General features: G+C 41.2%; 1 protein-coding gene across 2 annotated transcripts in view; it reads left to right on the forward strand.

The window, feature by feature from the left end:
- Positions 1-824: 824 nt before the first annotated feature.
- Positions 825-13084, forward strand: part of SLC35B4 (solute carrier family 35 member B4) — a 31438-nt gene continuing 19178 nt past the window's right edge. Inside the window, exons 1-2 of one of the 2 annotated variants that reach the window (XM_047763601.1) lie at positions 825-1210; positions 12444-12557. In XM_047763601.1, coding sequence (XP_047619557.1) covers positions 1134-1210; positions 12444-12557 — 191 coding nt within the window. In that variant the 5' untranslated portion in view covers positions 825-1133. Of the gene's footprint in view, positions 1442-12443; positions 12558-13084 lie in introns of both variants that reach the window. The other variant, XM_047763602.1, reaches the window with a different exon arrangement.

Below are 13084 nucleotides of genomic sequence, written 5' to 3' on the forward strand. Positions count from 1 at the left end.
GAACTTGTTAAACATGCAGAACCTCAGGTCCCACCGCAGGTCTACTGAATCAGAGTCTGCATTTTAACAAGATCTCCAGGTGATCATAGTTTTTTTGTTTGTTTGTTTGTTTTTTGCTATTTCTCTGGGCCGCTTCCATGGCATATGGAGGTTCCCAGGCTAGGGGTCGAATCGGAGCTGCAGCCACTGGCCTACGCCAGAGCCACAGCAACGCGGGATCCGAGCCGCGTCTGCAACCTACACGACAGCTCACAGCAACGCCGGATCGTTAACCCACTGAGCAAGGGCAGGGACCGAACCCGCAACCTCATGGTTCCTAGTCGGATTCGTTAACCACTGCGCCACGATGGGAACTCGTGATCATAGTTTTTAATCCTCACAACAGCCAGGTTAAGAGGGGCATTGCTGTTTCCGTCTTTACCTATGCTGAGATGGAGGCTCAAAGCAGTTGCCTGAGATTGCTCAGCTGATCAGTGGCTGAGCCAAGATTCAATCCCAGAACTTCCTGAGTTCTATATTCTTTTCAAAAGGAAGTTCTGTGGCATTTCTACTTTCTCCCAATTCAGGAGATCTTTCAGATACTAGAACACCTCCAACGGATCAATCAAACACGGGCCTGTAGTTCTAATGCCTTCAGCTGCGAGTTTATTGTGAAAGTGATGTACGAATCCTTTTCGGAGTTCTTGGCGATCTCCGAAGAAACAACAGTGACAGCGTTGCAACTTCACTTCCCAGAAAGCCCCGCGCCTTCCTACTGCGCGAGGCATGACGGGCACCTTGCCCCTCTCTCCTCTCCGGTGAAGCAGCCCGACGCAGGCGGGGTACGTCACAGTTTGACGCAGGGGCGCGCGGCATCCTGGGAAGTGTAGTCCGGTCCGGACTTGAACGCCCCCTCGGATGAATGGGTCTACGGAAGACTGCGAACCACAGTTCCTTGGTCGGCCGCGTTAGTGACGGCAGCGGGGAGAGGGGGAACCGCTGCGGCCCGGAGGAGAGCAGCACTCTGGGACGGTGGTGATGTTCATTGCCGTGGCGAGGCAGCATCCCGGCTTTCTAGGGTAGCGGTATAGGCGGGCGCTTCCTCCGCGCGCTTGCTTCCTCCGCGCGCTCCCTCTCCTTCCCCTGCCCCAGCCATGCACCCGGCTTTCGCCGTGGGCCTGGTTTTCGCAGGCTGCTGCAGCAACGTGATCTTCCTAGAGCTCCTGGCCCGGTGAGTGACCCCATTAAAGAAGCCGGAAGAGGGACGCCTCCGCGCGCCGTCCCCCCGGCCGCTCCCCAACTCCGGGGGCGCGGAGGCTGGGGTGAGACCGCTGAGTTGGCTGCAGTAAGCCTGAGCACCGTCTGCTCTTCCCACCCAATAGTTTCACGGCATACCTCGAGGGGAACTCTAGGCTTGTTGCTTTCGTCACCCCTTTTTCACACTCCAGGGGATCGAAGCCGGGTGAGTTTTTCTTCCAAGGTCGGCAGGGCTCTCGTGGCAGACTCCAAGGTTCCTCCAGTTAGTGCTACACTTAAGACTTGAGCAAAGCTTGGACTTAAAAAGTCTGATTTGGTACACACTGCAAAGAAAGTTTCCGTTGTATTAAAGTGGCCTGCAAAGCATTTCTTTAATTGGCCTCAGAGGTGGTTATGGATACTTTGCCCAATATACCTCAGGGAGGAGGTAAAACGAATTCTTACTTATGCGGAAGCTCGGTCCATTTGACCGGAGATAACATTTCCAGCATTAAGATACTGAATTAGAAAATTTTCATTTTGAGGTGTAACTTCTTATAATAAGTTAAGAAGGGTTCTGACACTTCCTCAAAGGGACACTAGGGTAGCTTGGAGATGGCACGCAAATAATGTTGAGTAATGTGCAAAGTTCATTGAGTAGAAGCTGTTACAGCAAAGGCAACAAGTGGATTGGAAAACGCTCATGACTGAAAATCTGTTATGACTTTCAGTCTTTAGCTCTGTCATCCCCTGGCTGTGTGACCTTTTTAAGTTATTTAGCCTCTCTGGGCTTCCTTTTGTCCACCTGTAAAGTAATATCTACGGTATTCTTTAGTGCCAGATTTTTAAATCTACAATTATCTCTTTTGACCATCAGAACAGTCTCGTGTACGAAATAGGTCAAGAGGTTACCTGTCTTTTACTACTTGTAAGGGGCAGAACCAGAACTGGAACCCAGGCATCTAAACATCTAGTCCAATACCTTTTTCAACCTCCCTGTTATTTTTGAACTTGAGCAGCCTATGGTTTTAGTTACCCAAGTCCTCATGTAGTGCCTACTAGAAATGTGTTTTATTTTCATGATACCATTGACTGTCATTCTGAAGCAACCCGTTTACATACGGTAAACTCTGTGGGGTTAATTTTTACAGAGATAATAATTTTGTTGTGCAAAAAATGTTGATAAAGATCTGTCATTTGTCCTTCTTGGGAGTAGCCAGTGAGGGCTGTGAAAATGTATCCAGCTGTCAGTTGGTACTCTTTAAAGGAAGGTCACTTTGGAAATTGATTTAAAAATATAAAAATGTGATAAAATCAGGCCAACCATGGAAATGAAGGGCAGAGAATAACAGTGTGATATTTGTGTTGAATATGCCATTAAATTAAATTTTGCCAAAGGCTGTATAATGTCAGAATATGCTAGCAGCTGAAGGCCCTTTTTTTTTTTTTTTTAAACTAGTTGTGAGCCCTGAGCTAAATTACTTGATCTCGCCAGTCTGCTCTCAGTCATAAAAGGGCAGTCAGTGATGGCTCTACTAGCCTCACGTGGTTTTGAAGCATTAAATGAGATGCAGGTGCAAAGCCTGAAGCTCTCAGTAGGTTCCCCTTCTAACAATTTTTGTTTCAATATACGTATACACTGTTTTACGAGCTACTTCCGAAAAGTTGTGGGTAAATTTCACTTTACAGAATGTTTTTCTGCATTATAGGGACTTCTGTTTAGAATACTTCAAATACTTTGTTAAAAAGAAATCATTATTCCTTTTTTTTTTCCTTATCTTCCTTGCACACCTGAATGTTTGCCTACTGCGATGGGTTTTCATAAAGTGGTAAGGGGTACCTTTGGTAATTTAATGACTGGTACCACAGACTGAATAGCAGCTTTTTCCTGATTGGCTTGGGCAACTCAGAACTTAGCATGGTTCAGATCAAGAAAATAAGAGCTGGATGGACCAGATGGTCTTTAAGGTTCTTTGAAGAGTCGGCCTTCTTATAATTTGTGTCTTTATCTTGGGACATTACAGTGGAAAGTCACTACAGAAACTGCTTCTTCAGTGGCCTCCCTGGAATCATTAATTGCCCTTGAAAGTGGCAAGTAGGACATGGAGTTGGAATGGAAATGCTAAAGTGACTTGTAGGGAGAAGCGAACATTTTAAAACATTTTCCCTTAAATTGGAAAACAAATTTAGGTTTTTCTCTCTGATTTCATACCTATGACTAGGAGCTATAATAAAATATAAAGCACCAGATGTGAAGTAATGAATGGATGCCTTGATCTCGCTCTGAGAGTTTATGTTCTACTTTGGAAATGAGATCTGCACACACCAGCTCAAACAATCCCCCAACATTTTCTTTTTTTTTTTTAATTTTATTTATTTATTTTTTGTCTTTTTGCCATATCTTGGGCCGCTCCCGCGGCATATGGAGGTTCCCAGGCTAGGGGTCTAATCGGAGCTGTAGCTGCCAGCCTACACCAGTGCCACAGCAATGCGGGATCCGAGCCGCGTCTGTGACCTACACTACAGCTCACGGCAACGCCGGATCGTTAACCCATTGAGCAAGGGCAGGGATCGAACCCACAACCTCATGGTTCCTAGTCAGATTCGTTAACCACTGTGCCACGACGGGAACTCCCCCCAACATTTTCTTTTTCAATCAAGTGCCTAATGTTGAATCAAATGAGGATGCTTGCTAAATCTAGAATAAGAAATACAGACGCCTTAAGCTATCTGCCCATTCTTTTTCGTTAGAATTAATTACTTCTTTTTTAAAAAAAAAATTAAAGATTTGGATTCTTGCCCAAGAGAATTCAAAGAGATACTGTTTACAGTTAGTGATTATAATTCCTGAGGAATAAAGTTCAAGAAGACAAGTGATCTAGGGGAAAAGGATCTAGGTTTGTACTCTGAAGTTTTAAAATGAATTATTCAAGGTAAAATAAGTAATTCCGCTGTTAGCCATACGGCAGTGTGTTCTTAAAAACCTCCCTAAGTTGATTTTTAAAAAATTGAATTGAGTACATTAGGGAGATGTAAAAATCCTATTGAAATAGAGACAAAGTAGATTAGAATTGTCAAGGGGAGTGGCTCCTAATGGGAATGGGTATGGGATTTCATTTGGAAGTGGCCTAATTAAATAATGGTAATGGGAGTTCCCGTCCTGGCTCAGTGGTAATGAACCTGACTAGTATCCATGAGGATGCAGGTTCGATCCCTGGCCTGGCACAGTGGGTTAAGGATCCCGAGTTTGCCATGAGCTGTGGTCTAGGTCACAGATGTGGCTTGGATCCTGCATTGCTGTGATGTGGACGGCAGCTACAGCTCAGATTCCACCCCTAGCCTGGGAACTTCATATGCTGCAAGTGCGGCCCCAAAAAAAGGGGAGGGGGCAGTAAATAAATAATGGTAATGGCTGCACAACTCTAAATATGCTAAAATCCACTACATTGTAAAATAATAATAATGATGAGAATAAGGGGATCTGCAAACACCGTTTATTGGCCAGCTGGCCCTCAGCGTCTTCTCAGTAGGGAATAATACCTATCTCCCTAAACAAAGATAACATTAAAAATTATGATGACTTTTACAATTGCTATGAAGAATACAGTTTTAAAATGAATCATTTTTTGAAATCGTTTATTTTCAGCTTTCCTACAATCCGAAGTCTAGATCATGTTTGCTCCGAGTGAGGCATGCCCACATTCGTTCAGTTGCTTGAGTGACAGCCAGGCCCTGTGCCAGAGACGGGGGCATGAAGCTGAATAGGATGGCCCTCCCACCATTCCCACAGGACACTGGTTCCTGCAGCCTCATACTCTGTGTTTGACAGGGATCAGGTCTTGTTTACATCGGCAGCCCCCTCACAGCCGGCACCTAACTGTACCCACAATAGGTTCTTGGTAATTATTCTTTAATTGGATTGGCCTAGGCTTTTGCTAAAGAGAAAATAGAAGAGAAGGCAAGAAGCTTAATGAGCCCCTTTTGGACTAAGTGTTGTGCTTGGCACTTTCTGTATATTTTCTCATTGATTTCTTACTGCGGCGTTAAAAATGTATCACTTCCGTTTTAGAGGTGAAAAAAATTCGTGAATATAAATGTCTTTGAAAGGGCTACTCAGATTGAAGGTCTTTCAGTTTATAAGATCCTTTTTTTTTTTCAATTTAACTTTTATATTGGAGTAGACTTGATTGACAGTTTTGTATTAGTTGCAGGTGTATAGCAAAGTGATTGTTATGCATATACATATATCTATTCTTTTTCAGATTCTTTTCCCATGTAGGGTATTACAGAACATTGAGTAGAGTTCCCTGTGCTTTACCGTAGGTCCCCTTATGTAGTAGTATGTGTATGTTAATCCCAAACTCCTGATTTCTCTCTCCAACCCACCCCCTTTGGTAACCAGAAGTTTGTTTTCTATGTCTGTGAGTCTCTTTCTGTTTTGTAAATAGGTTCATTTATATCATTTTTAAGCATTCCACGTGTAAGTGATATGTGATATTTGTTTTTCTCTGTCTGCCTAACTTAGTATGATAATCTCTAGGTCCATCCATGTTGCTTTAAGTGGCATTGTTTCACTTTTTATGGCTGAGTAGTAGTCCATCATGTATATGTGCCACATCTTCTTTATCCATCCCTCTATCGGTGGACATTTAGGTTGTTTCCATGTCTTTGCTATTGCAAATAGTGCAGCAGTGAACGTTGGGGTGCATATATCTTTTAGAATTAGTTTTTCTCCAGATATATGCCCCAGGCGTGGAGTTGCTGGGTTATATGGTAGCTTTTTGAGGACCCTCTGTACTGTTTTCTATTGTGGCTGCACCACTTTACATCCCCACCAAGAGGTAGGCGGCTTCTCTTTTCCTCCCACCCTCTCCAGCATTTGTTGATTGTAGACTTATGGCCATTCTGACTGATCATGTGAGGTGATACCTTATTATGGCTTTGATTTGCATTTTTTTAATAATTAGTGATTTGAGCATTTTTTCATGTGCTTTTTGGTTACCTGTATGTCTTCTTTGGAGAAGTAGATCGTCTGCCTATTTAGATCATCTGCCTATTTTTTTTTTTGTCTTTTTGCTATTTCTTTGGGCTGCTCCCTCGGCATATGGAGGTTCCCAGGCTAGGGTCCAAACCAATCGGAGCCGTAGCTGCCAAGCCTACGCCAGAGCCACAGCAACTCGGGATCCGAGCCATGTCTGCAACCTACACCACAGCTCACGGCAACGCCGGATCATTAACCCACTGAGCAAGGGCAGGGACCGAACCCACAACCTCATGGTTCCTAGTCGGATTCGTTAACCACTGCGCCATGACGGGAGCTCCCATCTGCCTATTTTTTGTTTGGTAGTTTGATTTTTTTTGATATTGAGCTGCATGAGCTGTCTATACGTTTTGGAGATTAATCCCTGTTTGCAAATATTTTATCTCATTTTTTGGGTTGTCTTTTCATTTTGTTTATGGATTCCTTTGGTGTGCAAAAGCTTTTCATTTAATTAGGTCCCACTTGTTTGTTTTTGTTTTTATTTTCATTACTCTAGGAGGTGGATCCAAAAGGATATTGCCGTGATATATGTCAAGGAGTGTCCTGGGTATGTTTTCCTCTAAGAGTTTCATAGTATCAGGTGTTACATTTAGGTCTTTAATCCATTTTGAGTTTATTTTTGTGTACAATGTTAGAAAATGTTCTAATTGCATTCTTTGACATGTAGCTGTCCAGTTTTCCCAGCACCACTTATTAAAGACTGTCTTTCTTCCACTGTATGTTCTTTCCTCCTTTGTCATAGATTAGTTGACCTTGGGTGCTTGGGTTTATTCTGGGCTTTCTATCCTGTTTCACTCATGTGTGTTGCTGTTGTTGTGTTGGTACCATAATCTTTTGATGACTGGAGCTTTTTAATATAGTCTGAAGTCAGGACGCTTGATTCCTTTGGTTCTGTTTTTGTTTTTCAATATTGCTTTGGCTATTTGGGATCTTTTATGTCTCCATACAAATTAAACTTTTTTTGTTCTATTTCTGTGAAAGATGCCCTTGATAACTTGATAGGGATTGCATTGAATCTGTAGGTTGCTTTGGGGAGTATAGTCATTTTGACATTATTGATTTTTCCAATCCAAGAATATGGTATATATTCCCACCTACCTGTCACCTTTCATTTCTTTCATCAGTATCTTATAGTTTTTAGAGTACAGATCTTTTGTCTCCTTAGGTAGGTTTATTCCTAGGTATTTTATTACTTTAAATGTGGTGATAATTGCGATTGTTTTCTTAAAAAATTTTTTTTTTTTTTTTGGTCTTTTTGTCTTTCTAGGGCTGCATCTGTGGCATATGGAGGTTCCCAGGCTAGGGGTCTGATTGGAGCTGTAGCCGCCGGCCTACACCACACCAGATCCGAGCTGTGTCTACAACCTACACCACAGCTCATGGCAATGCCGGATCCTTAACCCACTGAGCAAGGGCTGGGATCGAACCCGCAACATCATGGTTCCTAGTTGGATTTGTTAACCACTGAGCCACGACGGGAACTCCTTAATTTCTCTTTTTGATCTTTCATTGCTAGTGCATAGAAATGCAAGAGATTTCTATGTATTAATTTTGTATCCTGCAATTTTACTGAGTCCATTGATGAGCTCCAGTAGTTTTCTGGTAGTATCTTTAGGATTTTCTATGTGTAGTATCATATCATAAGCAAACAGTGACAGTTTTACTTCTTCTTTTCCATTTGGATTCCTTTTATTTTTTTATTGTATTTTTTAAAAATTATAGTTGATTTACAGTGTTGTGCCAATTTCTGTTGTACAGAAAAACAGTGCAGTTATACATGTATGTGTGTGTACACATATTCTTTTTTTTTTTTTTTTAATATTCTTTTCCATCATGGTCTGTCCCAGGAGGCTGGCTATAGTTCCCTGTGCTATATAGTAGGACTTCATTGCTTATCCATTCTAAATGTACTAGTTTGCATTTACTAACCCCAAACTCCCAGTCCCTCCCACTCCTTCCTACCTCCTCACTGGCAACTGCAAGTCTATTCCCTATGTCTGTGAGGCTGTTTGCGTTTTGTAGAGAAGTTCATTTGTGCCATATTTTAGATTCCACGTGTAAGTGATATCATATGATACTTGTTTTTCTCTTTCAGACTTTGCTCACTTAGTGTGATAATCTCTAGTTGCATTCATGTTGCTACAAGTGGCATTTTCTTTTTTATGGCTGAGTAGTATTCCATTGTACCACTTCTTAATGAATTCATCTGTCAGTGGACATTTAGGTTGTTTCCATGTCTTGGCTATTGTGAATATTGCTGCCATCAACATAGGGGTGCATGTATCTTTTTGAATGAAAGTTTAATCTGGATTCATGTCCAGGACTGGGATTTCTGGAGGTTCCCAGGCTAGGGGTCAAATTGAAGCTATACCTGCTGGCCTGCACCATAGCTGAAGCAACGTAGGATCAGAGCTGCATCTGTGATCTACACCACAGCTCACAGCAATGCCAGATCCTTAACCCAGTGAGCGAGTCAGGGATTGAACATGCAACCTCATGGTTCCTAGTCAGATTCATTTCCACTGTGCCCCGACGGGAACTCCCATGTGGTAGTTCTATATTTAGTTTTCTGAGGAACCTCCATACTGTTTTCCATAGTGGTTGTGCCAATTTACATTCCCGCAAGCAGTAAAGGATGGTTCCCTTTTCTCCACATCCTCTCCAGCATTTGTTATTTGTAGACTTTTTAGTAGCCATTCTGACTTGTGTGAGGTGGTACTCATTGAAGTTTTGACTTGCATTTCTCTAATAATTAGTGATGATGAGCATCTTTTCATGTGCCTCCTATCCATCCGTATGTCTTTGGAAAAATGTCTGTTTAGGTCTTCTGTCCATTTTTCAGTTGGGTTGTTTGTTGTTGTTATTGAGTTGTATGAGTTGTTTTTATATTTTGGAGATGAAGCCTTTGTTGGTTGCATCACTTGCAAATGTTTTCTCCCATTCTATAGGTTGTCTCTTTGTTTTTTTTTAATGGTTTCCTTTGCTATGCCACAGCTCATAAGTTTAGTTGGGTCCCATTTATTTATTTTTGTTTTTATTTCTATTGTCTTGGGAAATTGACCTAATAAAACATTTATACATTTTATGTTAGAGAATGTTTTGCCTATGGTCTCTTCCAGGAATTTTATGGTGTCATGTCTTATATTAAAGTTTATAAACCATTTTGAGTTTATTTGTGTGCATGGTGTGAGGGTGTGTTCTGCTTTCATTGATTTACATGCAGCTGTCCAATTTTCCCAGCACTATTTGCTGAAGAGACTGCTTTTTCCCACTTTTATGTTCTTGCTTCCTGTGTTAAAGATTAATTGAATGTAGATATTTATTTCTAGGCTCTAGTCCCATTCCATTGATCCATAGGTCTTTTTTTGTACCAAGATCACACCATTCTCATTGCCATAGGTTTGTAGAATTGTTTTAAATCTGGGAGAGTTGTACCTCCTGCTTCCTCTGAACCCCCAGGATTGCTATGGTAATTCTGGGTCTTTTGTGGTTCCATATAAATTTTTGGATTATTTGTTCTAGTTCTGTGAAAAATGTCATGGATAATTTGGTAGAGATTGCATTAAATCTGTAGATTGTTTTGGGTAGTATTGTCATTTTAACAATTTTAATTGTTCCAATCCAAGAGTCCAAGAGCATAGGATACCTTTTTTTTTTTTTTTAACCCTCTTTAATTTCCTTTATTAATGTTTTGTAGTTCTCAGCCTGTAAGTTTTTTACTTCCTTGGTCAGGTTTATTCCTAGGTGGGGTTTTGCGGGGTTGGGGGGGGTGATGCCATTTTAAAGTTTTGGGTTTTTTTCCCAACATTCTTTCTGATATTTCATTGTTAGTATACAAAAATGCAACTAAGGGATTCCTATTTTGGCTCAGGGCAGATAAACCTGTCTACTATCCATGAGGATGCAGGTTTGATCCTTTGCCTCACTCAGTGGGTCAAGGATCTGGCCTTGCTGTGAGCTGTGGTGTAGGTTGCAGACACGACTTGGATCCTGCATTGCAGGCATCTGTAGCTCCGGTTCAACCATTAGCCTGGGAAATTCCATATCCCATGGGTGTGGCTCTAAAAAGCAAAAAAAAATGCACTGATTTCCAAATGTTAATTTTGTATCCTGCTACTTTGCTGAACTGGGTTATCAGATTTAGTAGGTTTTGTGTGGAGTCCTTAGGGTTTTTTTTAAATATTTATTACTACGTTATCTACATATAGTGACAAATTTACCTCTTCCCTTCTGATTTGGATACATTTTATTTCTTTTTCTTGTCAGACTACTGTGGCTAGGACCTATAATACTGGTTGAATAGAAGTGGTGAGAGTGGGCATCCTTGTCTTCTTCCAGGTTTTAGCAGAAGGTGTTCAGCTTTTCTGTGGAATATTATATGGGCTGTGGGTTTGTCATAAATGGCTTTTAGTATGTTGAGATATGTTTGCTCTATACCCAGTTAGATAGGAGTGTTATGAATGGATATTGAACTTTGTCAAATGCTTTTTCTATGTCTCTTGAGATGATCTTATGTCTTTTGACTTTTCTTTTGCTAATGTGGTATATTAACATTCATTGCTTTCTGTATGTTGAACTATCCTTGTGAATGGGGCAAATTCCACTTGGTCGTGGTGTATGATCTTTTTTATGTGTTGTTGGATTTGGTTTGCTAAAATTTTGTTGACAACTTTTGCATCTATATTCATCAAAGATATTGGCCTGTAATTTTCTTTTTTAGTGGTATCTTTGGTTTTGGTATTAGGGTGGTGGTTTCATAGAATGTCTTTGGGAGTGTTTTTTCTTCGATCTTTCAGAAGAGTTTAAGGAGGATGGGTATAAGTTCTTTGTATGTTTGGTGAATTCGCCTATGAAGGCCTTTGGTCCTGGACTTTTATTTGTAGAGAGGTTTTTTGTTTTGTTTTGTTTTTTTACAAATGCTATTTCAATTTTAGTGATCGGTCTATTTACATTATTTCTTCTTGATTCATTTTGGTGGGCTGTATGTTTCTAGAAACTTGTCTCTGTTTTTTCTAGGCTGTCAAATTTGTTGGCATAAGGTTGTTCATAGTATTCTCTTATTTTTTTCCTTTTTTCTGCAGTGTTAGCTGAGATTTCTCCTTTTTCATTTTTTATTTTGTTTATTTGGGTTCTCTCTCTTTTCTTCTTGGTACATCTGACCAGAGGCTTATCAGTTTTGTTTATCTTTTCAAAGAACCAGCTCTGGTATTTCTTTTTCTTCTCTGATTGCCATGGCTAGAACTTTCAAAACTGTGTTGAATAAAAGTGATGAGAGGGGACATCCTTGTTTTACTCCTGATCTTAGAGGAAATGCTTTCAGTTTCTCACCATTGCCTATGATGTTAGCTGTGGGTTTGTCACGTATGGCCTTTGCTCTGTTGAGGCAGTTTCCATCTATGCCCACTTTCTGGAGAGTACCAGATTCCAGAGTTCACATCTTTGCCTTTTTCCCCTCTTAAGTGCTTTGCAGGGACTGGCTTATTTACTCTACAGTAAGCCAGTGAGATAGGCACTAATACTGTTCCCATTTTGAAGATAAAGAAACTGAACTTAGGGTAATTAAATAACTGCCACTGTCACAAGGTAAGCAGCAGCGCTGGATCCTGCATGTCATTGTGTGCTTTTGAGCACCGTGGAGCACACTGGTTCCCATCCCTTTGACAACAGATAAGAATTACCTGTGCAACACACACACCCCTGTACCTCCCAGCCCTTTCCCCAGGCCTACCATAGTGGTCATAAACTCTGGATCCATTTAGGATCAAGTGGGAAGCTTTCAAAAGTACAGACTCCAGGGCCCCGCTCCATCTCGGAGGGTGAGGCTTCTCAGGCATATGGGTTTTTAAAGAGTAGCCTGGCCAGAGTTGAAAAGCCAACAAGAACCTATAACCGACTTCTTATGATTCACTGGGAGAGAGTTATATCATGGTTCCAGGAAGGAGCATGATCAGAGTGCTTCTCACTCAAGGCCCGCTGCACCTGAGGAAGAGTGAAGGAGGAAAGCCGAGGTTCTCTGTGGGTCTGTGCTCAGTGCGTGTGATCCATGGGGTACGACTGCGTAGATAACGAAGGACAGTGGGTGGTAGAAATCTATCTTCCCTGTTATTCTGAACCATCAATAAGACAAGTCTTAGAGCCCTTTATCTCAGTTTTCTGTGCCTTTTTCTCTTTGTTATTTACTACATAGGAAGCATCCAGGATGCGGGAACATTGTGACATTTGCGCAGTTTTTATTTATCGCCGTGGAAGGTTTCCTCTTTGAGGCTGATTTGGGAAGAAAGCGGCCAGCTATCCCCATAAGGTATGGCACAGTGAAGTCTCTCTTTTAGCCTTTTTTTGTTTAACTAAGAGCTCTTTAGGTACTTGTGTAAAAGGAGTATAAGGCATCTTTTTATAAGATTTGTATCAAAGATCAGTAGAATAATTCATTTTTTGAATTTAATATGTTGTGAAACTCCAGGGAGCCTATTTTTTGAAATAAAATTCCTGCTACAACACTTGAAATAACCCTGACGGAGATAATAGTGTGTGTGTGTGTGTGTCTTCTGTCTGTCTAGTATATGTTCAGTTAAAGGCCTGGTTGACCACCCGTTTTTAAATAGTTACATATGTTATCCTCATGTTGCCAAAGTTATCACATGTGGTAAGAGTGACATCATTATTAGTTTTTAAAACTAACGGCTTTGGAAATAGAGGCGGTGATTGCACAACACTGTAAACATATTAAATGCCACGGAGTTGCTCACTTTAAAGTGGTTGCTTTTATGTGACGTGAATTTCACCTCAATCGGTTGGCAAGCTAAGGTAAAACTGTTAATGCCAGACCTC

This window comes from Phacochoerus africanus, chromosome 16 (genome assembly GCF_016906955.1).
Source record: "Phacochoerus africanus isolate WHEZ1 chromosome 16, ROS_Pafr_v1, whole genome shotgun sequence".
NCBI classification, from domain to species: domain Eukaryota; kingdom Metazoa; phylum Chordata; class Mammalia; order Artiodactyla; family Suidae; genus Phacochoerus; species Phacochoerus africanus.